The sequence below is a fragment of the Mesocricetus auratus genome, unplaced genomic scaffold, assembly GCF_017639785.1.
Source record: "Mesocricetus auratus isolate SY011 unplaced genomic scaffold, BCM_Maur_2.0 Super-Scaffold_100013, whole genome shotgun sequence".
In the NCBI taxonomy this organism is placed as follows: Eukaryota; Metazoa; Chordata; class Mammalia; order Rodentia; family Cricetidae; genus Mesocricetus; species Mesocricetus auratus.
In genome coordinates, this window is record NW_024429196.1 from 18551762 (window position 1) to 18577496 (window position 25735).

Below are 25735 nucleotides of genomic sequence, written 5' to 3' on the forward strand. Positions count from 1 at the left end.
AAAGGACTATTGAAATTTCTTGTTAAGTAAAAGAAGTCTTAAAAATGAAGAACAGTTTATATTTGATGTGTCATAGTGGGTGTTCCTAGAAATATATACTATATAAGTTATACCGGCTAATGTTTAATTTCTTATTTTTTTAGAGGTATAGGCATAAGAATGACAGAACCCATATATCTCAGCCCTTCATTTGATAATGTTCTCCCCAGTTACTTATTTTTGCAGGTGAGTAAAATAAAACTGAATGACATTGACTCACCCAGATGAATTATTAGAAATTATTTTTTATTTATTAATATTATATAGTTTCTTCATATTCTGACCTGCCATTGTCAAATACTAAGACAGTCTTATGAACACTCGTGGTTTCTTTTCCTACATTAATTTTAACACACATCTGTTTTCTTTATGTAAAGGTGATTTACTGATGTGATATAATGACGGCTTTTCATCTCAGAATGTTAGTCAGAAGTGTTGCACACATTGATGTACAGCTGTGGGTTCTTATTTTAAGAGCAAAATGCAGATAGTTTTTGTCACGGTGATATTCAGTGCTATAAAAACAGCTCAGGGATGATTATAAAATAGAAATCACAAGACAGTTTGTGATCCATAGTATCCATACATGAAACAAAGGTATTGCTTGTCATTCCATAACAAAGGAATTAGACCACTGCTGGACTAAAGCTTTTGTACTTGAGGATATAGTTAAACTTTTGTCACTTGCCTAGTGGAAACTTTTATTGCATGTAATATTACAATATTATATATAACTGCCCATTGATTGACCAGTGAAACTGAGTAAAAACTATAATAATGATTGTAACGAATATGTACTGAGTATTTAGCTATGTTCTACCAGTGTTATCTATATACCACTTCATGCACCATTTAAAAATCTCTAAAGTCATAGATAAGGGAACAGAGGCTTAAAGAAGTAAAGTATATAGCAGGCATTGGGCTAAATGCCTGCCTTGCTGACTGTGAAATAGACAGAAAGAACAAAGCCAAAATTTGAACCTAGGTCTTTAAATCAAACTTGTGCTAATCCTTGAGACATAGCTCCTGTAGTCCTGCACACATATTTGTACAAGACTCTTTTAAGATGCAGGTTCTAATCCAGTCTGAGCTGGTACACTGGAGGCTCTAAGTCAGCAGTTCTCAACCTGTGTGTCATGATCCCTTTGGAGTTGTATATCAGATTTCTTGCCTATCAGATATTTACATTAAGATTTATACCAATAGCAAAATTACAGTTATGAAGTAGCAACAAGGTAATGTTTTGGTTGGGGTCACCACAATATGAGCAGCTGTATTAAAGGTAAACAGCGTTATGGAGGTTGAGACCCACTTAAGTGTTTCCTAAGTATTCTAGATGCGATTTTTATAGCTTTGTGGCCAGAGTTTAGTTGGTCTAAAAAAAATTTGATCTTTTTTATATTCACTTTCTCTTTGTTAAACTAGTTCAGAGCTATCAGGTTTTTTCAAGTGAAAAAAATTTCTATACAATATATTTTGATCATGTTTTTCTCCTCCTCCAACTCCCAACTTCTTAAAGGTCCCTCTCACCTGCCTACCCACCCATCTTTGTGTTCACTCTCTTTCAAAAGAAAAAAACAAGCAAAACCAATAAACAACAACAACAAAGGAACATACCCCCCAAAATCCGTAAAACAAGCAACAATCAATAAGATATACTCTCTCTCTCTCTCTCTCTCTCTCTCTCTCTCTGTCTGTCTCTAAAACAAAAGAAAATGAAACAAAAAGTTCATAAATATCATTGAGTTTGTTTTGTGTTAGCCAACTATTCCAGAGCATAGGGCCTATCCTGGTATGTGATTTAAAAATGACCAGTGAGACACCATGGGAGAAAATCAGGAAGAAAATTTTCCCTTTACCAGCAGGTATCAGTTGCAGATAGCTTCTTGGTTAGAAGTGGGAGCCTGTGTCCACTTGTCCCTCTCAGTGCCGGGACCTGTCAGGCTTGAATCTGCAGTCTTTTGTGTGCCAGTACAGTCTTGTGAGTCTTTGTGTATCAGTCCTGTTGTGTATTGAAGAAACCGTCTTTCTGTCTCCTCTTTTGCATGGTTCCTTGAACCATTTATTAATTTTTGGTCTTAATGCCTGTGCTATTTGTATTGTGTTCAGAAAATTCTTTCCTGTGCCAATAAGTTTAGACTATCCCACTTTCTCTTTTATCAGATTCAGAGTATCTGGTCATGTGTTGAGATCTGTGGTATATTTGGAGTTGAGTTAGGAGCAGGATGACAGACAGTGATCTGTTTTCATTCTTCTACATGCAATCATTCAGTTTGACCAGCACCATTGTTGAAGATGCTGTATTCCTCCAGTGTGTATTTTTGGCTTCTTTGTTAAAAACAAGGTGTCCATAGGTGTGTGAACTTATGCCTGGTTTCAATTCCTTTGATAAACATGTCTGTTCTTATGCCAGTACCATCTGTTGTTATTATTATAGCTATCTGTATGTAGTCCAATTTGAGATCAGGGATGATTTTACCTCCAGCAGTTCTTTTATTATTCAGCATCTGTGTGTGTTTCCATATGAGGTTTAGACTTGCTTTTTCAACTTCTTTGAAGAATTGCTTTTGTACGATGGCCATTTTCACATCATTAATCCTACTGATCCATGAATATGGAAGATCTTTCTTTCCATCTTCTGTGTCTTCTTCATTGTCTTAAAGTTTTTATTATACTTGTTAGTATTCAGGCCTGTTCTTGGGGTTCTGACAGAATATGCCCTCAGCTGCAGCCACTAAGAGCACCACCTGTGCATATTCACTGTTTCCTTTTAAAAGGGCCCTGCCCACCTTCCATCTTTCTCTCTCTCTTTCTCTCCCTCTCTCTCGTTCCCTCTCCCCCCTCTTTCCTTTTTCCTCTGTCCTCTCTCCTGCTGCTCCTGTCTCTGGAGGCTGATCTCCCCTTCTCTCCCCCCCCCCTTTTTTGTTTTTTTTTTGGTTTTTTTGAGACAGGGTTTCTCTGTAGCTTTGGAGGCTGTCCTGGAACTCACTTTGTAGACCAGGCTGGCCTCGAACTCACAGAGATCCGCCTGCCTCTGCCTCCCGAGTGCTGGGATTAAAGGCGTGCGCCACCAACGCCCGGCTTCTCTTTCCCCTTTTTTATGATCTCTATTAAAAAAACCCTCTGCTTGAACCCTGTCACATGGCATCTTTTTCTCGAGAGCCGCTTTTCTTAAATTACAACACTTGTCTTTCATTTTCTTGGTTAGAAGTGTCCCAATTTATTTGATTTCTTTACTGAGGTGATTATGAAAGGTGTTGTTGCCCTGATTTCTTTCTCAGTTTGTCATTTGTATATAGCAAGGCGGCTGATTTTGTGTGTTAATTTTGTATCCTGCTATTTTTCTGAAAGTGGTTATCAGCTCTAGAAGTTCTCGGTGGAATTTTTAGGTTCTTTTATGTATAAAATAATTTCATCTGCAAATAAAGGTATTTTGACTTCTTCCTTTCCCATTTCTATCTTCTTGATATCCTTCAGATATCTTCTTGCTCTAGATAAGACTTTAAGGACTATATTGAATGGGTATGGAGAGAGTGGGTAATCTTGTTCCTGATTTTAGTGGAAATGCTTTGAATTTCTGTTTAAGTTGATGTTGTCTGTAGACTTGCTGTAAATTATCTTTATTTACATTGCGGTATGTCTCTTGTATTCCAAATTTTGCTGGGACTTTTGTCATGAAGGAATGTTGGACTTTTGTCAGATGTCTTTTCTGTATCTGATGAGATGATTGATCCTTTGGTTTTTGTCCTTCAGTATGTTAATGTGGTGGATTACGTTTATTGATTTACATGTCGAACCTTCTCTGGGATGAAGCCAACTTGATCATGGTAGAAGTCTTTTTTATATGTTCTTGAAATAGGTTTGCAAGTATTTTATTGAGAATTTTTGCATCCCTTTGTGTTCATAAGGGATATTGGGCTATAATTTTCTTTTTTGTTGTGTCATTGTGTGGTTTTGTTGTCAGGGTAATAATGGCTTCACAAAAAGAAATAAGAAATGACCCTTCTGTTTCTTTTTTTGCAGAATAATTTTCGAAGGTCTAGTAGAATTCTGTACTGAATCCAACTGGGTTCTTTTGGTTCTGAGATTTTTAATTTCTGGTTTTGTTTCACTAAGGCTCATGAGTCTGTTTAAATAGCTAATTTGATCTTTATTTAACTTTGGTAGGTCATATATCAAGAGATTCTTCCATTTCTTTTCAGTTTTCTAGTTTGGCATAATAAAGATTTTTAAAATATGTCCTATGATGCTCTGAATTTCTTTGATGTCTATTGTACCTTTTCATCTCTAGTTTTATTTTTTGGCTAAGGAGTTGTCAATCTATTGATTGATTTTTCTCAAACTTTTCATTTATTTATTGGTTGATTTAATTGATTTTAGCCCTGAGTTTAAGTATGTTTTGCCATCAAATATTTTTGTATGTTAAGTTTTCTTTTTATTCTTGGGCTTTCTGGTGTGTCTCTATGTTACTAGTATGACATCTCTCCAGATTTTTGATGTAGGTACCTAATGCTATGAACTTACCTCTTAGAACTGTCATCATTGTGTCCACAAGTTAGAGGTATGTTGTGTATTCATTAGCATTCAGTTCTAAAATGTTTTAAATTTCCTTCTTAATTTCTGTCTTGACTCATTTTTTTTTCATTCTGTGGTGAGTTAAGTTTCCATGAGTTTGTATACTTACATTGTTTGTGCTGCAGTTGATGCCCAGCTTTAATCCATGGTGGTTAGACAGACTGCTAGCTATTATTTCAACTCTCTTATCAACTGTTAGGACTTTTTTTGTGTCCAAGTATGGGATCAGTTTTGGAGAAAGTCCCATTAAATGCTGAAAAGAAGGTGTATTTTCCTGTGTTTGGGTGAAATGTTCTGTATATATGTTAGGTCCATTTGGTTTGTAATGTCAGCGGTTCTCTGTTTAGTTTTCCTCTAGATGACCTGTCTTTTGGTGAGAGTCACCCACTATCACTATGTGAGGGTCAGTCTGTAAATGTAGCTGTAATATTTTTCCTTTTATGAACCTGGGTAGCCTTGTATTTGGTACATAAATGTTTAGAACTGCAATATTCTTATGGTAAGTTTTCCACATGTTGAGTGTATTCCCCTATATCTTTTGATTAGTTTTTGTTTGAAATCATTTTGTTATTAAAATGGCTACACCTGCTTGTTTCTTGGGTTTGCTTTCCTGGAATACCTTTTTCCATCCTTTTACCCTGAGGTAATGTCTATCCTTAATGTTAAGGTACATTTCTTGGCTGAAGCAGAAAGGTGTTTTCTGTTTTCTAGTCTGGTCTGTGTCTATTTACTGAGGAACTGAGACCATTGCTACTGAGTTATTAATGAAGATAGTTTTTTGATTCCAATTATTTTGTTGTTATGGTGTTCATTTTTCCCCTTTTAATTTATTGTTCTGGAATTATTACTTGTGACCTCTTGGATGTAGTTAACCTCTTCAGACTGAAGTTTTCCTCCTAGTGCCTCTGTGAGCTGAAATTATTGATAGAAATTGCTTATGTTGTTCTTAGTTGTGTGTGTGTATACATGTGTGTGTAGTATTTTTCTTTCTCATTAATTGTAATTGGTAGTTTTTACTGCGTATGGTATCTGGACTGGCGTAGCTGGTCACTCAGTTTGTAGAACATCTGTCCAGATCCTTCTGACTTTCAGAGTTTCTATTGAGAAGTCAGGCATTAATTTTGTTATTGATTTTAAATAATAATGATAATATTGCTACTATTATCATTATTATTTACATCTTGACCATAGTTTCCCCTCTGTCCTCTCCTCCCAGACCCTCCTCCCCATCTCCCCTCTGCCCCCCACCCCATCCAGTCATCCTCTGCTTCTATTCAGAAAAGGGCAGGCCTCCCATGGATATCAACCAAACGTAACATATAAGTTGATTCAGGACTAGGCCACCTTCTTTTGTATTAAGTCTGGACAAGGGAACCCAGTATGAGGAATAGGGTCCCAAAAGCCTGTAAAAGAGTCAGAGACAGTCCTGGCTCCCACTGTTAGGAGTCCCTCAAGAAGACTAAGCTACACAACTGTAACATATATGCAGAGGGCCTAGGTCAGTCCAATGTAGTCTCCCTGATTGTTGGCTCAGTCTCTGTGAGCACCTATGAGCCCAGGTTAGTTGATTCTGTGAATTTTCTGTGTCCTTGCCCCCCTGGCTTCTACAATCCTTTCTCCCCTTCTTCTGCAGGATTCCCCCAATTCCACCTAATGTTTGGCTGTGGGTCTGCATCTGTTTCCATCAGTTTCTGGATGAAGCCTCTCTGATGACTGGTCACAGGAGATAGCTAGTTCAGGCTATGTATCTGCTATTGCTAGGAGTCTAAGTCTTCCTTGTAGATTCCTGAGAGATTTTCTTCTCAGGGTTTTTACCTTACTCCAAAATAACCCTGTCTCGAAAAACCAAAACAAACAAACAGAAACAACAACAACAACAAACCACTTAGACCTTATCATTTAATCTATGTGGGATCTGTTCTTGGGGGATTCTTTTTAAAAATAAAGCAAATCAGAAGTAATTTCATAATTGTAAAATCTAACTTTAGATGCCCTTTGCTGAGGCGGGGTCTCACTTGTTTCTGCCCTTCTGCTATCTCCAGCTAGCTGGGTCCTGAGCTACTGGATGGTTCTGTCTCTCCTCCTATCTCTCCTTAGGAAAGCTGGAATTATTATAACTGCAGCTTTTTAATGTGGAATTCCATGACAGGCTTTACCACTCTGAGCTACTAGAGAGATGAGTAATGCCATGTCACTTTGAGTTTAAAATTCATTCTTGTAATTTTTCAAAACATCTTTGAAAATTTTTAAGCATGCCTGAACTATAAGATGAGTGCTGATGCAAGGGTAATATTCCTTATTATTCAGTAATCCATGTGGTTATTTTTTTAAAGTTTGATACTAAATTGGCTACTTCACATCTATTTTCTCATGCCTGCATTGGGTTTTAACTTAAGAAAATGGATATTGTTCTTTTTATTAAATGTGTGTGTGTGTGTGTGTGTATGTGTATTCACATGCTTGCACATGTGTCACAGCATGTGTGTGTTCATCAGAGGACAACTTTCCTTCAATCATGGAGGTCTTGGACATCCAAAGTTTTCAGACTTGACAGCAAGTGTCTTTATCCACTGAACCATCTCACTAGCCATGGTACAGTTTCTTGACTGATATTCATGAACTAGCTTATGGAGAAGTAGTTTGGAGATGATAACTAAAGCCGTTACATCCTGAAATCACATGGGGTATGCATCAGAGTTTTATTTGTTTATTGACTTGAGAGGCTCCCTTGTCAAGACCCATCATTTTTTTTTCCTATAGAATTTGCCATCTGCTGTTGTAGCTCATGTTCTGAATCCTCAACCTGGAGAGAAGATTCTAGATTTGTGTGCAGCACCTGGGGGCAAAACTACGCATATTGCAGCACTGATGCAGGACCAGGTGAGAATGGCTTCTTGGCAGGCTTCTTTCAGATAGTTCCCATGGCCACTGAAGGTAACGGGGAAGCAAGGGTGGGCGCTCAACTGAAAGACTCCCCAGCTAACGTCATTTACCACATTCAGTTCAGTTGACAGTTACTTATGAGAACAATCTCGACATAGTCCCAGTTTGCTAATACATTTATAGACTTGTTCTCTTATAGATTTTGTGGCTGAAACATTTAGATCTTTTCTTGCTCCTAATTTTGAGATTTTACACTTAGATGAATACTAAGATATAAACTTTCACTGGAAGTTAATTTGAGAGAATGTTATCAGTGTTGACATCATATGTATGGTCTATATGCATACATACTCTGCATCAATAAACAAATGCACATACATGTGAATGTTCTGTTGTGTATCTAGAAAAGATACAAATGTAAGTCTGAGCCTGGATAGCTTTCACTCAGATGTTACTGCATTTTTCTTTATGTATGTATGTTCCAAAAAGCTTTCTTTTTATTATGGGCTGGTTTGTCTGTGCTCAAAACTCATTAATGTTGTAATCATTTATATTTTCTTCAATTGAAAAGACAGAGCCATTTGATGCTATCTTTTTTGTTTCCTGCTTTACGACTGAAATAACATCTGAATAGGAGACATGGACTAGAATTTGATGTGCAGGTGATGTAAAATGGTAGCATGAAACAATTTACTCTAGAAACGAGGAAAAGTCACATGTGAGTTAAGTGCGGGAACACGTGCCACAACACTGGACATTCTCGGTTGCTTCCATTTTCTCAATGAAATAGGAAGCAGAGTGAACAGATGCAAAGAGGATAGGGGAGAGAAAGTTAGAATTTTGACTTATGAAATATCAGTCTAGGAAATTGGGCACAAAAATGAGATATGGACACAATCCACTTTTTCCTAAGGGGTCATGAATGTAGTGGCCAGAACTTTAAGTAAGGTAAGTTATGCTTTTTAGCTGTGTATGGGGTGGGTAAGAAATTGATGAAGAACTAGTTTTACCATGACGAATATTACAAATATGCAACAGAGAAGCATGGTGACTATGTAGTTAAGCATGTATAGAAGGGAGTAACTGATGTGTTACAGAATCTACAGTGATTGAAGAGTGTAGCCTATAAATGGAGCACTTGGGAGGCCAAGGCGTGATGATAAGTAGTAGTAGGTCAAGGGTTAATTTATGGAGTATTTAACACACATGCTTATTCAGTTTACTCAGAACTTAGATGTGGTACCAATATGCTTTGTAAAAGTGATGATCTGCTTATAATTTGTGATACATTGGTTATGTACATTAAAAGTAATTTGCTAGGGTGTAGGTCTAATGCTGGGGATTGAAACCGGGGCCTGGGTACAAGCCATGCAAGTACACTTAAGAAGCTGTACTCCCTAGACATTTTATCTTCTCGAGGAAAATAAGTCTTCCCAAAGAGAGGGAATATTCGTGAATAAGTCCATTTCCAATGATTTTATGATGCTGCTTAAAAATACAGTACTGTGGTGACATAAAACTAAACGTTTGCTAGCTGAGGCAGTTTAGGGGATTGGGCTGGTCTAAAGGGCCTACTCATGCACCTGGTCAACTGCAGATAAACTGGTGCTTCTGCTAATGGGGATGGGCTCATTCACTTGGGTTTTTATGGTTTTTACTTAGCTAAAGCGTCAAGACAGCCAGGATGCTCTGCCTCTTTGGCCCATGTGTTTCTCTCTCCTGAGGACTGGCCCAGTAAAGGCAATACCTTGAGGTTGTTGTCAGTTGTCCAAACACTTTTATGTATCTTTTTTGTTTGTTTTTCGAGGCAGAGTTGCACTATGTAGCCCTGGCTATCCTGGAGCCTACTCTATAGACTATATGTATCTTCTTATATATCCCATTCACCATCTTGCTATCAGCCAAAAATAGGCATATGACCTAGTCTTAGAGTGAAAGGTTATTGGATACTTCAAGTTTGCTGGAGCTTTAGATTTTCTGTTTTTAGTTAAGTAAGCATATAAATTCAGCTTCTAGATGTGTGTACTTTGTGAAAGTGGCCAGGAAAGTTTCTCCTTCTCTGTAGTGTAGCTGAGCCTTATTTGGCTCCCCCCCTCCCCCCACTTTTCCACCAGACAGCACTGCTATTCCCACTCAGTGAGATAATGCCAGCCTGTGGAGATTCTGCTGTGAGACTCCTGCAGCCTGCACTCTTCAGACTGTTGACCTCTAGTCCTCCTGATCTGCCCAGCTAGCCCCCAGACCTATAACAGATTACATTTAAATTCCCTGATTTATGGTCATTGCCTGCTCTCTGGCTCCAGGGTAGCTCATTTTAGATAATAGCATCCTTCTTGAGATAGCACCCAGTGAGTCCTAGGGAGTGACTACTGGAGGTCCCCTCTGGCTGATCACCAGAGTTACCACCTCAACAAAACCTGCTCAAGGCTTTGTCCTAAAAGTGGTATTGCCAGTCTCTCCACCAAGGTCACCTGGGGATAAGCTGCTGGCCTGTGTTCCTGTCACTGCCTTTATGGCTCTGAACCTCTTCCCTCTTTGGAGGAATCTCTGCTTTATTGGCTGTCTTATGGTTTCTATGGCAACTCTCATTAAGGAAAACATTTAATTGGGATTGGCTTACACTTAGAGATTTAGTCTATTATCATGGAGAGAAGCATGGTGGCATGCAGCCACAGATGGTGCTGGAGAGAAGCTGAGACATCTGGATCCACAGACAACAGGAGGAGAGAGTAAGCCACTGGGCCTGGTGTGAGCTCCCAATGACACACTTCCTCCAAAAAAGGCAAATGTACTCCAACAAGACCACATGCCCTGATCCTTTCAAATAACAGCATTCCCTGTGAGCCTATGGGGGGCCATTTCATTCAACACAATACTGGCTCTTCTCCTTAACTGAGCTACTCAGTTGCCACCTGATCCTGGCAACATTTGAACTTTATGCCTTTCCAAAGCATTTTGCTGTGGTGCACAGAAGTTTGGGCTAGTGATGTTCTCATTTAGATTAAGAATTTTATGTAACTTGAAAATATTAAGACAAGGATCAACTTTACACTCATTTGTATGTAATTCCTTGAAGCTAGATGTTTCACAAAGGAAGGTCACCCCCCCCCCTCCACGAGCAGTCACTCAAGATAGGTGGTTTTATGTTTACCTTCAAGAGTGTTTCTAAGTTTCTTGAAAATACAGCAAACATTTTTTTGTTTTGATTTCTGTAGATTAAAGGTAGGGTAGGTGTAAGAACAATTGTCAGAAATGTATCTATTTAAAGGAAGACTAGGTATTTAAAGAATTAATTTTTCAGTGCTGGGAACTGACTCTGGGACCTTGTACTTGCTAGGAAACGCACTACCACTGTGCTATTCCCCTCACCCAATGTAAATTTGGTTAAAGAATTCAGCAGGTATGAGAAGGAAGGCAGGAGACCACAGTTTTACACTAGTCTTTTATATTGCTGATTTTCATAACTGCTTTGGATTTATACTTTTTTTCATTTTTTAGGGAGAAGTAATAGCACTGGACAAAATATTGAATAAAGTAGAGAAATTAAAGCAGAATGCTTCATTATTAGGGCTTCATTCTATCAGGGCGTTTTGCTTCGACGCAACAAAGGCAGTTAAACTTGATATGATTGATGGAACTGAAGGTAACATTAATTTGTTTTTCTTGTCTGTGTTTTCTTCTCATAATTACCTGTACTCACTGGATCTTGATAAAGGTATGAATGTGGAGTGACCAGAAATTAATTAAGATAACGTATTAGTGTTTATGTAACGTCTGTGTTAATATTTTAATGTGATAATGTTTAGGTGGCAAGACATTCAAAATTTGCCTTTGACAGCTTTGAAATGCAATGTATATTATTACTAAATGTAGAATCCTGTTGTGCACTGGATCTTAAAAACATACTATTCCTATCTGGGTAAACTTTGTTAACTTTTCCACAGTATCTCCCTGTCTTTTCCAGATATTCCCTGGTAACCACCGTTTCTCTATCTGCTTTTTAGCTTCCAAATACAAATGTCTTTTGGTGCTTGGCTTATTTTCATTCATCATACTATCTTCTGGATTCTTCCATGCTCTTGCAAGTGGAAAATTTCTTTTCAAGGCTGAATAATATTCTATTGTGTATATGCACTACATTTTTTGCTGGTAGACAGTTGATTCTGTAGCATTGCTTTTGTAAATAGTGTTAAAGTGAACATGGGAATGTAGATATCTCTGATAACGGTTCCCATTAATATATTTCCACTAGCAAGCAGTTCTATTATTTATTGTTTGAAGGACCATGTCATTTCATTAGTGGTCATATTTATGTTTGTATAACAGTACATGTATGCCCTTTCTTTTCCATGCTCTCATCAAATTACATTCTGTTCTTTTCTTTTGATAACTACCTCCTCGTAGGGGTCAGGTTATAGTTTTCATTGTTAATTAATTGAAAGTTAATTATAGTGAGCATCTTTTGCATATACCCACTGGTCATGTATTCTTTTGAAGAGCAATTAACGCCCATTTAAATCCAACCCCCTTTGGGCTGTGTATTAGTTGCTATGATAAAACAGTGACAAAAGCAAGCTAAGGAAAGCTTCCTTTTGCCTCACATTGTGGAGGTGTACCCTGCATGTCTAACCTCCCATCATGGTGAACCCTGTCTGTGTTAATGTCCTCCTAGTCATGCTGTACTCTGTGTTAATGACTTCCGCATCCTGATGCAGTGTGTGTTAATGAGTTTTCCGCATGGTGTACTCGGTGTTGATGACCTTTTCATCATGGTGGGGAAGGTGTGTGCATTGTCAAGTACTTCACCAGCTAGTGTAGCAAGAGCATGAGGAACGGTCACATGGAATCATAGGTAGGAGGCAGAGAGATGAATGCTGCTTTCCATTTCTTTGTCTTCCTTCTTCTCATGGACTTCAGCCCATAGAATGATGCTGCCTGGCTTAGAATGGGTCACTTCTCCAGTTAAATGGCTCAGAAGTGCCTCCTCAGACACACCCTCACTGACACATCTGAGGTGTGTTTCTTAGGTAACCCTAAATCCAGTGAAGTTACAGTGGTAAGCCATTACAGCAGTGAATAGTTGGTTTTTGTTTGTTTGATTTAGTACGTATGACTACTCTATCTTTTTGTTTTGTTTTTCGAGACAGGGTTTCTCTGTGACGTTGGAGGCTGTCCTGGAACTAGCTGTTGTTGACCAGGCTGGTCTCAAACTCACAGAGATCCACATGCCTCTGCCTCCCAGGTGCTGGGATTAAAGGCATGCGCCACCACCACCCCGCAGCTACTCTGTCTTTTGTCTGAAATATTTAATCCATTTTATTCCAATAAATAACAGTGGTGAAGACTTGCTTGAGCCATTCATTCCTTATTTCCTAAGTGATTTTTAGATGCATTTGCTTTCTGTGTTGCTGCCATCTTTCATAATTAGGAGTGTTTCTATTGTGCTATATTTTAATCTTACGTTTATGTACTGTAGGTTTTGGTAGCCCAACTTGCCAGCTCTACTGTAAAACATATCCATCACAGGTCATGTGAAACTGATAAGCACTGAATTTTGCATTAAAAACTCAAGGTTTTTTTTCTTAGTTCCCCATTTTTTATTTGTTTTGCATTTTGTCTTTGAAACTCTTACCTGTCTTTCTGTTCATTGTAACTCTGTTGAAGAGTCTGTCTTTGCAATGCACATTTTACACCTTTGCCAAAAATGAGGTGGCCATAGCTGTGTGGGTTTAAAGATTTGTACTCTGTTCCTTTGGTTGGTGTGGTCTGTGTGCTTGTGTCCCAGTGTTATGTGCCTTTGTTTTTATGGCTTTGTGATGTGATATGAAGCTGGTGTTACTAGTGTTGGTCTTTCTGTGTAGGGTTGCTTTGGTTATTTGGGTCTTTCGACTTCTGAGTGAATTTTAGGATTTCTTTTTTTTTTTGTGAAGAATGCCATTGGAAATTTGATGGTGCTAGTATTGAATCTGTGGTTGGCTTTGCAGAACAGAGCCATTTTCACAATGTTATTCTAGCAATCCATAAGCATGTATGGTCCTTCCATCTCCTGATGCTTTCTCCAGGGTTCTAAAGTTAGGGAAAGCTTCTGGTAAATGTATGTATTTTTACAGTATATTATTATAGGAGTCTTTATTTGTTTTTCTAGTTTAATTTGTTTTTTAAGACAGGGTTTCTCGTATAACATCCCTGGCTGTCCTGGAACTTGCTTTGTAGACCAGGCTGACCTCAAACTCACAGAGGCCTGCCTCTGCCTCCCGAGTGCTGGGATTGAAGGCGTTCACCACCACACCCAGCTGCCTTTCTAGCTTTAATAAGAGAAATTTCAGTTGCACTAAGTGCATTTGGTGATCATTTTGTGATCTTGATCTTTATTGTCTGCATAGCCATCCCATACCATAAAGTCTTAGCTTCACGTTTGTTGCTGTAACAAATGTCTGACAGAGACAGCTAAAAGAAGTAAAGATTTAATTTGACTCATGGTTTTCAGAGTTTTCAGTCCATAGAGGCAGGCAGGGCATGGTGGAGCACAAGTGCAGCCAGTAACCGCAGCAAAGCAAGACATTGCCTGCAAGAACATTCCACCAGGGCCTCCAGCTAGTCCTGCCTCTTGTCTTCTGTGCCTCCCACATTAGGAATTAATCAGTGTCTTAGATTTGGGCCCTTGTGATTGCATCTTCTATGGAAATATCATCAAAAACATACCCGGAGTTGTACTTTACTAATGTGTCTGGTATTTCTCAAACCAGTCAAATTGACAAGAAAGAGCAGCCATCACAGTTTATTAGGAATGGTGAGATTAGTCATTGCCATTACTCTTATTAGGATTATCAGGTATAGTTGTGCACTCTAAAATGTGAGTCAGTTCTGAATTCCAACCTATTATTGGTTTGTCATAGTATAGGGCCCTGCAAATATGAAGCTTCAGGAATGTATTCAGAACAAACTTGTAGTTTGTATGTAAGTACTTTGTGGAATTGCGGATTTCTTAGCTTTTAAGCAATTGTTGAGAGCTGTATTTCAGATGAATTCATATGGTCACAGAATAAAAAACAAAATGTAAGAAGTATTTCAATAGCTAATTTAGTATAAATTTCAATCAGTGAGAGACCACTTAGTATGAAAATAAGCAGTAGGAGGAACAAGACAAATGGATACTTGCAGGCTGTAAAGCAGGAGGGGGACTCTAGCAACGTAGAACTACCTATCAGCTGCTGGGAGGAGCACTGCTTAGCCTCTGCAGGTGCCTCCACACAGAACAGGGACTCCCTGCACTGGGACATCCCCTGTAGAGGGCTGTGGCTACTCCTGCCTGTTACAGGGAAGGTAAAAAGGGTTGTGAAGGTTTTGACATGAAAACAGATGAGGATGAGAAAGTCTGTTCTCTCTTCCTGTTGTCTTTCCTCTCTCCCACACCGTCATATCACTCCGTACCTCCTGCTAGTAGCTCTTGCAGGCCGCAGGCATTTGCACCATTTTAAGATGACTCATACTGGGGACCACCATAAAGAATGAAAGCAAAAATTTTAATAGTTGATACTCATGTGTGCGGGTTAAAAAAAACCAAAGCTAAGGAAATAGATTGTGGAAAATAGTCATAGAATATTATGGGAAAGATTCCCATCTTCTATATATAAGAGCTGTTCTGTTCAGTAAAGAGAGGCAATGACATTAGTAAGGAAAAGCTACACAAAGGATGTACCTATTTAAAGGAAAAATACAATTGGTCAATAAAAAGCTGTTTCATTAAAGATTTGGGGAAAGCAGGTATACACACTCATGATCATGACAGCATACACCAGTATAATTTGTGTGGGTTTTTTTGGTGGGGGGGTGGTTACCAGCATACATCAAAAAAAATATTTCTTTGAAAAGTATTTTTTCCAAGACAATAGATGAAACAGGAAAAAAAAAAGATTCTAGATGGAGGTAGGTTAAATTGATAAAAACTTGTGTCTTTACAGCCTTCTAGCCAGGTGAAAAACAGAAGGTGATTCTGGGTTTAAATAGTTTTCAGTAACAATGACAAGCTTGCAGGTAAAGAACACAAGTTTCATAACTTTCTCCAGTAATACCAAACATTAGAATTACTCATGAGCACTCAAGGGAAACTTGATGGGCTATTAAACCCAGGGGCTAATAGATCATAGTGGATAGTAGCCATACACAATGCCGTAAAACCAGGAGACTAAAGAACAGCAGCCAGACAAGTATGCTTGGCTAGAGCCCAGCAGGCTCTGACTTTTTTGGGAGCTGCTGGCAGTGGGCATTACCAAGAAAACAACTTCCTCTATGACTGATGACTGGAATTGGTACTAGGTACTGACTCTGGGGAATTATGGCTTCTAGCACTTACAAAGTCAAATCTATATGAAATAGAAGTAATTCTTAGCTTAGCCAAGGACTTGCTTAAAGGGAGAAAGATTTTTCTTTATTCTCTTAGATTATGACATTAATTTCTCTATTGTTTATATCACAAGAGTATTCTGTTCTTTTCTAGACCTATACGTAAAAAAGCAGATAATGTTTCTAATTCTCTTTTATAGGGACACCTCCATTCTTACCAGAATCTTTTGACCGAATTCTCCTTGACGCACCTTGCAGTGGGATGGGACAAAGGCCAAATATGGCGTGTACTTGGACCTTGAAGGAAGTGACATCATATCAGCCACTGCAGCGAAAACTCCTTAATGTGGTATGTGAAGATCCTTTGCTGAGAAGAAACTGACCATTGTTAGTTCGCTGTTGAGTCTATCAAGACTGTTGTCTGTAGCAACAGCCTTCACTATGATCAAAGGAAGGCGATCAGGAGTTATGGGCAGACTGAATACATAGGATTTGATTTGACCACATGAAATATTTATTCAGCCTTAAAAGGGAGTGAAATTTGGCACATGCTACAATATAGATGTCCTTGGAGACTTTATGATAAGTGAAGTAAACCAGACACAGAAGGAAATTTTATATATAATCCCAATTATAAGGTAATTAGAATAGGCAAAACAAAAAGTAGAACAAAGGGTGTGTTTTGAAAGAAAGGGTAGTGATTTAATGGTTACAGAGGTTAAGTTTGGGATGCTTGCATAATTGAACATTTAAAGTAATCGAATTATTCAGTTAATATGATGCATTGTATTTATCCTGTGTGTGTGTGTGTGTGTGTGTGTGTGTGTGTGTGTGTGTGTGTGTGCACGTGCACGTGCGCTCTACAGACAAGAGATTGTGTGGCTTTAGTTTTTTAAGGCAGGGTCTCACTGTATCCAAGCTGGACTCTAGCTCTCATTATTCTGTCCTTAACCTCACACCTGCTGTGGTGATTTATGTGCATCATCATGCTGGGTACAGCTTTAAACACAGGGAACTTTCCCTTATGCTGACCCCTCCTTTAAAATACACACCAGTAGCCTATAGTATGTTCTCATTGAGACATTTAGTTAATTGTAAAAATTCTACCCCTTAAATGAAAATAGAACAACAAAACAAACACATAATTGGCTGAGTTGTTCATGTATAGTTGCTAATTGATGTAAATAATTCAGTATAAATAATTTACCCTTTACTCTTCTTGTCTTAGTTGTCAGATTAGAAGTCAAAAGTCTACTACAGGGTAACACATTATTAAACTAGGTATGATAACATCCAGAATGTAGAAGGATCGTAGCAACTGCAAATTTAATATATCTAGTATATTACACATAGATATATGAGATTTTTTGTCAGTTTGTTAAACATTATATTTCAAAATATGATGTACTTTTTTATTTTAGTTTCAATTTTTCTATTTTTAAAAATTTATGAATGAATGTATGTTTACTTGTCGACATGTAGGAGTCAGAATAAAGCAGAAGGGCTCTGGAAGTGGAGTTATAGGTGGTGTGAGCTGCCATGCGGGTGCTGAAAACTGAACCCAAGTCCTCTGCAAGAGCAGTCAGTGCTCTTAACTTTCCAGCCACTACAATGTCCTTTGATGAGAGATGAATTCGTTATTTCTCCGCTTTCCTACAATGACAATGCACAGACTACAGCAACAACTACTGCACTGCAATTATTCAGTCTCTAAGGTTGTTGTTGAGTACATTTCTGTCTTTCTTGCTGCCTTCTTTCATAAACAAAGGCAGCACTGGTTGTGGCTTATTTAACTAGTTTCAGAATAATCATCAAAGAACGTGCCACTGGCATGAAAGCACCAAGCAGCACAAAGAATGCTTTCCAGACAAAGTGCCTGAGGATAAAGTGAAGTTACTTTGTTGTTTTTTCCTTCTGTTGTTGTTTTTAGGTTATAGTGAAAATGGAAATTCAGAACGGCTACTAAGATTAGATGGATGATTTCCATGCAGAGGGCCAGTGGTGGGGGAGATTCAGAGAGCAGGTGTGTGAAGCAAGGTTAGACATTGAGAATGTGAACTTTAGGATTAGAACTTTCTTCATTTGAGCCATGACTCCTCTATATTAGTGACTTTGGGTACATTGATTTCCATTTGGAGAAATGGGGAGTACAGCACTATCTACTAGGAATACCTCATTGGAAATAGTAGCCAGGCTCATCATTAGTAAGGATCCTTTGAGAAAATTCATGTTAAAGTCTGTAGCATAGTAGCCACCATAGAGTTACCATGTTTACATTTCTTTAGTTAAGGCACAGTATTAAGTATTAATTATAATCTTTTGAACGATTTTTATTAAATTTTTAAACATAATCATGAGTTTACAAAAAAAAAGGAAACAAAGTTGGCTGGGTGGGAAATGGTTGAATCAAGGGAGAGTTAGGAGAAGAGGCTAAATATGATCAAAACACATTGTATAAGATCCTCAGAGAACTCAGGAAATCTCTATGAGCTTGAAAAGATAAACTTTAGTGATGTAGTCCAGTTGGTAGAGTGCTGTCCTAATATGTTAGTCACTTCTTGTTGGTGTGACAAAATACCTGATGAAAACAGCTTGGGGAAGGAAGTGTTTATTCTGCTCACAGTTCAAAGATCCAGTCCATCATGGGGAGGAAGTTATAGCAATAGGAGCTTGAGGCATCTGGTCACATTCCATCTGCAGCTAGATGCTGAGAGCAATGGATGCTAGTACTCATGTACCTTTCTCCTTATAATCAGTCCAAACCTTCGCCTGTGGAATAGTGCTCCCACAGTGAAGGTGGGTCTTGCCACCTAGGTTAACCTAATCGAGACAGTTGATCACAGACATGTCAAGAGGCTTGTTTCCTCAGTGATTCTAGATCCTATCCAGGTGACAACATTAACCATTACTCCTATCATGCATGAAGCTTTGGATTAGATTCCCAGTAAGACATAAACTGAGTGGAACAGCGCACACTTGTGATCCTAGCACTCTGGAGATAGAGGCAAAGGGTCATAAGTTTAAAGTCATCTTTGGCTAGCAGAGAATTTGAGGCCAGCCTGGAATATGTGAGACCCTGCCTAAAAATAAAAGAGAAGATTAAACTAACGATATTTGGGAGAAAATTACTTTAGCATGATAACATATATCCTGATTCCTGTTAAATACCTGTAAAATAATGTCTAGATCATAACCAAGAAAACAGACAATCTATGCCCTTCTCTAAGAGCTTATCTTCTGACTGGCAGTTTGTTATATTACATGACATTAATGCTGTAGATCAAACTACAGAAAGAAAGGAGTGCTGTGGGTTCCATTTAGATCAGGAAGAGCATTTCAGAGAAGGGGACCTGTAAGTACCTTTATGTAATAACAAGCAACTTGGAGAAGTCAGAGAGTTTCTATCCTGGCCAAGGACCCTAAAGTAGTAATGACTTTGGGTGTTACAGGGACAGTAGGAGGACAGGTTTGCTAGTGCAGAAGGGCAGGAACACCTTGGAAACTCTTTCAGGACTTTCCCTGTGAAGCTGAGAAGCAACAAGTTGAAAAGCATTGCTCAGACTGGTATGTGGAGACTGGCTTATAGCAGGCTGGCAGATTTTACTGTTGTGTAATTCAGCTGAAGAATAAAGAAGCTGGAAATGATGGTAGTGGAAGTTAGGAGGAGAGGCCAAAAGCTGTACTGTGTGTTCACACACATATTTATTTCATATGTATACATGTTTGCCTGAGTGTATGCATGTGTACCATGTGCATGCAGGTACTAGCAGATGTCAGAAGGGGGGATCAGATCCTCTGTAGCTGGAGTTATAGGGAGTTGTGAACCATCATATGAATGCTGGGACTTGAACTTGGGTCTTCTTCTAGAGCAGTAAGTGCTTTTACCCACTGAGCCATCTCTGCATTATATATTGAAAGAAAGGTCAGTAGGGCTGGCTAGTGGGTGGGGAAGGTGATAGGACTACACGTGTAATTGGTGCTCAGAGGTTCAGGGCTGAAGTTTTGGGAAGACTGGGAAAGCTTTTCCAGTAGGTTACAGAGAATGATGAGTATTTGTTTGGGACACATTTCCTGGGGTAGCAGGAATGCTGACAAGATAACTGAATGCATGCATATGGGATTCAGAAAGGAGGTCTCCCTACAAATTTAAGTTTGAACATAAAGATAATGTGGGAAGGAAGGTAACTGAAGGTTGTATGTGAGAGACTGAGTCTGTGTGTATCATAAAGCGCTCAGGTAAGGCTCCATGCAGGCAGCGGTGTATACGTTGTGCTCTAACTGCAGGAAGAAGCTTTATCTTACAGGACAGCATTTTATTGTCACCAAATGCTTACAAGGTACCATGTGCTATCCTATAACTTACTTTTAGGTATTTATTGGTCTATGGCATGTTTTCTGTAGGCAGTTCAGCTGCTGAAGCCAGGGGGAGTGCTGGTTTACAGCACATGCACAGTAACACTGGCAGAAAATGAAGAGCAAGTTGCCTGGGCCCTCAAAACATTCCCCTGCCTTCAGCTTCAACCCCAGGTGAGAGCACTAACATTTTCCAGTCTTATCAGCATCTCAGAGTGTGATGTGCACTAGCATAAACACAATGTTATGGAGAAGTGTGTCGAACTCTGAAGCTCCCTATTCGTAAGAGTGATGGTGTATTCTGACTGACCATGGGGATTCATTCACATGACCAAATGAGAAAGCATCCCCTCTCCCTGCATGCTGCCATTGTGCTAAACTGGGACAAGCTTGGGTATCTTTCTACTGTTTATCCCACTTGCTGTTATTAACACTGCAAAAAAATGCTTTTCTTTTTTCTTTTTAGTTAAGATTTATTTATGTGTATGAGTATTTTGTTCATGTGTATGTATATACACCATGGGCATTCCTGTTGCCCGTGGAGGTCAGAAAAGGCATCAAGTCTCCTGAATCTGGAGTTACAGATAGTTATGAACCACCATATGTGGATGCTAAAAACCAAATCTGGTCCTCTGTAAGAGCAGCAAGCACTGTTAACCATTGAGTCATCTCTCCAGCCCCTTAAAAGGAGACTATGTACTTCAATCCTAGTCCTCTGTTTTTCTGATTTAGAAAAGATTGAGCACTTTTGCTTCTTGCCACATCTAGCGCACTTCTGCAGCAGTGGGCTTAAGAATAACAAAAAACCAGCTGTGGGAACAAGCTGCAGCTCAGAAATGCCACCCTTTACACTTTTCTGTTAGTATAGGGTATTTTTAAAGCCCTTTCTAGTTTCAGTGAGCACTGACCTGAGTTTTTTGTTATGATTTTTAATAAAGCTGACTCAACTTTGAGATAGTCATGTCTACAGGGATATTAACATTCTGAGACATATGACTTTGTGGCTTCCTATGCAGAACTCTAACCTACAGACAATAAAGGTTAAAATCAGTCTAGAAATTGCTTCTGGACAGAGAGATGAAGACAGTTACCTGTAAATGAAAGAAAACAAGACTTCAGAACTCACATCAAATCTGTATAAAGAAGTAACGGAACATTCTCCCCTCACTGCCATATATAATGACTCTCTTTTCTTGACAGTAGTTTCTTTTCCACCAGTGTCCCAAGACACCTGTCTGTGAAATGATGACTTGTTGGCATTTATGGATCTTTGGTACTGGTGGTTTTCAAAAATAAATTCTTTTGGATTCCTTAAAGCCTAGTTGATGTAGCCGACTTATATATCCTTTCTAATATGTATTCTTCTAGTGAGTGTAAAATGATAAGCCTTCTATGATAGAGGTGGAGTGGTTAAAGGCATTTGAGATGTCTCAGAGGCTGGCTCATTCTGCTGTTAGAGAATAAGACTGACTACTCATTTGCTTCATGGATAAAGTTCCACTCCCCGAGTGAGTGCTATGATATACCAGGCCCAGTAGTGTTGTCTTTAGTAGTGTTTAGTTTAAGAACTGGGTATTTTATATGTATGAGTAAATGGAGTTAGGTAATGCTGTTTGCTTAAGTCTTATAGCTGAAATATGCTAGAGCTGCATTTTTAAGTATCATAACATAAGCACGAAGGATCCTAAATAAGTAAGAAGTCCTTTGTCATCACTGCTTCTCTACTTCCCTCAAATTGGCATGTGCAACCCATAAAAGCAAGGATATTTACTTGTACTTATGCTTCTTGAAGGGGTTTAATGCACAACCAAATTGTCTTCTTAACTTAAGCTACAAGGAGGCAACTTACTAATTGTAGGGCATTCAACCGTATTTATTCATTTCTTCCCAACAGGAACCACAAATCGGAGGAGAAGGAATGGTGGGAGCTGGCCTGTCACCGGAACAATTGAAACAGCTGCAGCGATTTGATCCATCTGTTGTGCCACTGCAAGACATGGACACTGATTGTCTGGGAGATGCCAAAAGAGAAGACATGATCTGGCTGGCCAACAAGGATTGTATAGGCTTCTTTATTGCAAAGTTTCTAAAATGTAAAAGCACAGAAGAGAAAGTTTCTCGGAAATGAAAATTTGGAACACTGCATGTTGCTTTTCTTACATCAAAGTGTTGTGAGACCAATGGACTGATGGCATGTTTGCTCTGTGAACAGGAAGATGGTAACATTTTCCAGGGGATCAGAGGCACAGTGTGCATATGTGGCCCTGGAGAAGTGGGGGGGGGTGGTGCTGGGAAACCATAATCTGCCTTACATGATACAAAAGGAAAGGAAGAATTCTCTGTAGAGTTGGGATACACTGTCAGTTTTAACTCACAAATATTAGTCTTTCTAATGTGAAAAATAGTCTAAAGACAGAAGAATAAAACTAAACCTTTCATGTGGTTGTGAAAAAAGCTGTTTTCTGTTCCAAAGATGGCAGTAGTTATTTCATTAAGCATTTCGGCCATGGGCGGTAACCCTTACTGCATCCTGACTGAGGTAAGTAGGCTTGTTACCTGAGTCTGTCTCTGTCTCTCTCTCTCTCCCCCCCCCCCCCCCAATTTTAAATCAGGCCTCTTTTAATGTAAAGATTTACTCACTTATTTACTATGTATGATCTGGGTGTGGACGTACTGCTAATGCCATGACACACACATAGAAGTCAGAGGACAACTTTAGGAGTCAATTGTCCCCTTCAACCTTGGGTTCTGAGGCTGGAACTCATGTTGTCAGGTTTGTTTGACAAATACTTTTACCTGCTGAGCCATCGTTTCAGCCCTCAACTGTCTTAAATGAAGTTGGGAATTCTAAAAGGTGAAATACAGGTATTTACCTTTGTAGATTATTTTGGCTGTATTTTATCACCTTCTGGAAGAGAAATCATGCAAAATAATAGAAAAATGCTTGGTGAGAAGCAGAAAAACAATTGCTGATAGCTGAGACCTAGCCTAGTACTTTCTGCTGACCCTTGGCTTCTCTTGATGAGCATAGGCAGCTACACAGAACACAAGCTCCAGGCAACTGTGTCTGATAGATAAGACAAAATAAAAACTTCTTAATCAAATGTGAACTTACCTCAGACAAAAACAAGAACCTCGCCTATCTGCAGAAGTGATCAGGCATCCTGCCACTGTGGCTAGTCTACTCTAGATAGTTCAATCCAGTCTGCCCAGACCACAGTAGCAGCCTAAGTATTGGCTTTTCAAATACATCACCATGTCCTCAGGCTGGTTTCATTCTACCTGCTTTGTAGATAAACTCTTATTAAGGTTTCTAGTACCCAGCAACATTTGAAAGATTTCATGTGGAACATATCAGACTGGTTTGTTATTTTTCATTTCCATCCTCCCAAATTATTGGGCTTTGGTTGTGTCAAATAGACAACTAGAACCAATTGCTAATAGTTTTTTTTTTGTTGTTTTTTTTGTTTTGTTTTGTTTTTGTTTTTTTTTACTTGTAGGTTTCCTGTAGGAAGGTCTCATAACAACTTACTGTATCCATGATGACTGCAGCAGTTCTTAGATCAGTAAAGCCTTTGGGTGGCTCCTTCCTGGACAAAGTCTCTTTTGAACAGCTCAGAGCTCTACAGAGTGTCTGTATCCATAGCTCTTGGTACATTGTGATTCCAGTTTACTGTGTTGTTATCCTGAGTTTACTCCTACACTTGGGAAATGTACCAGGATAGATAAACCAGTGTTTGTTTTTTTTTCTTTCTTTTTTATTCACTATCACTTCTTCAGAGTAGACAGTCAACAGGTGCTTATTGAACATGAAAAATTACATTGAATTTCCTAAGATTCAAGTATATAAGCAAGCCCTTATCCATCTTTCATTCTGCCTGTGTTCAATAGATGCCATTTTGACTAAATAGAAACATCATCTCTTTGTGGCACTTCTGTTTCTGGGACTCATTGTAGCCCCTCTGATTTTAAGACTGTATTTTAAGCAACACCATAATCACTGTTCTTTCCTGCTGCCTGTATAAGTTGTGGTGAGAATGGGAGAGAGATAGCCTAGCAGCAAACCTGCATGCTGTCAACTTTTAGCCATTCTAGTCAATACCAGAGTGCGTGCAGAGCTAGCACACTAAATACTGTCTAACAGTTTTCCTATTAAAATGGGCCTTTCTCAGTGCATTTCTTCCCTTCAAATTTGAAAGCAAACCATGCATTCTCCAAGGACACAGATGTGGTAGAAAAAGATGCAATAAATGAAAAAATCAGGGACACGTGGGAGGTTATTAACATATCTTTTTAAACATAGTTTTAATATAGATTATTTCTATGAAAACAGAAAAAATATTTAACTCAATGATAAATACATGTTAATTAAAACCCTATGTTAGATTTTAGTTTATATAGCAAAGTGAAGGAAAGCAGTTAATAAGACCAAGAGCCAGCAGTACGATACTTGCTGGAATAAGACCAGAGCATCAAGGAACAGTGGCAGCACCTCACTGAGCAGACAGGGAAGCTGTGGGTCCTCTTAAACATGAAATCAGCTGCTAAATATGAATCTGGATTATTCTATGGGTTGAATTAATATGGGAATAAGATGCCTCTCTGGTTTACACTGGAACTGTTTTATTACCTTTTTTTTGTTGTTTTCTTTTTTTAAAATGAGACATGAAAGGAAGATTACCAGAAGAACACCATGTTATTGGCTGAAGATGTTCCCCATGGTAAGTGTGGAATATAACATATTCATTCCTAAGCTGGCAATTAATGCCGCTGAACAGTGTAGATACCAGCTTTTTGTTTCCATGAATGACTTTAAAACAAGTTTGTTAAATAGTTTAGTGTTGTGACAATGAGTGTTTGTTTAACAGGAATTCAGGGCAGACCATGTTAAAATGTGGCATTGTCTTGAAGTACAATATGACTGTAAGACATCCTATGTTTAGCAGCACCTTTTTTTGGTATCAGTAAGTAAGTAAAAGAGCAGTAGAGAAAGACACAGGAAAAACTAAATGACTGACATAGAAGTATAACACTATTAACTCCATTTCCAGCATTTCCTGGATTGACTACAGAAAAAGGAAATTAGGATTTTACAACTGAGGAGGTTAAGATTAAGCCTTTGCTTGTGAAAAGGCTGGTATTACATTCTACAAGTCAGAAAATGCCCCCATCTTCCTTGGGATTATTTCCTTATTTCTAGATGAGCTGCACCCTGCTGACATAGATCCACTGTACAAAGTTCTACAGACATGCCCCTGTGTCAGATCCTTCAGCAGAACAGAGGAATGCTTTGATCTGCACAGACATATTCATAGTAAAGTGAGGACCTAAGAATTGGGTACAAATTAAAAGGTGGACACCATTAGAACTATTCTTTAAAGGGCTTTATGGTGATAGCAAGTAATAGAAATACCATCCTTCATGAGACTGAGTACCTCAGAGCCGTGCCTTTGGATGAAATCACACACAAGAAGGGATTATGAAAACATTCTGAATTTGGGTCACACTAATTTTGGGTATAGTCTGTAAATTCTGTAAGTAG

The 25735-nt window shown here is 38.7% G+C and overlaps 1 protein-coding gene across 5 annotated transcripts in view; it reads left to right on the top strand.

The window, feature by feature from the left end:
- The window catches only part of Nsun6 (NOP2/Sun RNA methyltransferase 6), a 41830-nt gene extending 19199 nt beyond the window's left edge, over positions 1 to 22631 (top strand). For all 5 annotated transcript variants that reach the window (XM_040755455.1, XM_013121381.3, XM_021233652.2 and 2 more), the window contains 6 exons: positions 144 to 225; positions 7375 to 7494; positions 10996 to 11140; positions 16041 to 16189; positions 20242 to 20367; positions 22088 to 22631. In XM_040755455.1, the coding sequence (XP_040611389.1) occupies positions 144 to 225; positions 7375 to 7494; positions 10996 to 11140; positions 16041 to 16189; positions 20242 to 20367; positions 22088 to 22321 (856 nt within the window). In that variant the 3' untranslated portion in view covers positions 22322 to 22631. The remainder of the gene's footprint in view (positions 1 to 143; positions 226 to 7374; positions 7495 to 10995; positions 11141 to 16040; positions 16190 to 20241; positions 20368 to 22087) is intronic.
- The last annotated feature ends 3104 nt before the right edge of the window (positions 22632 to 25735 follow it).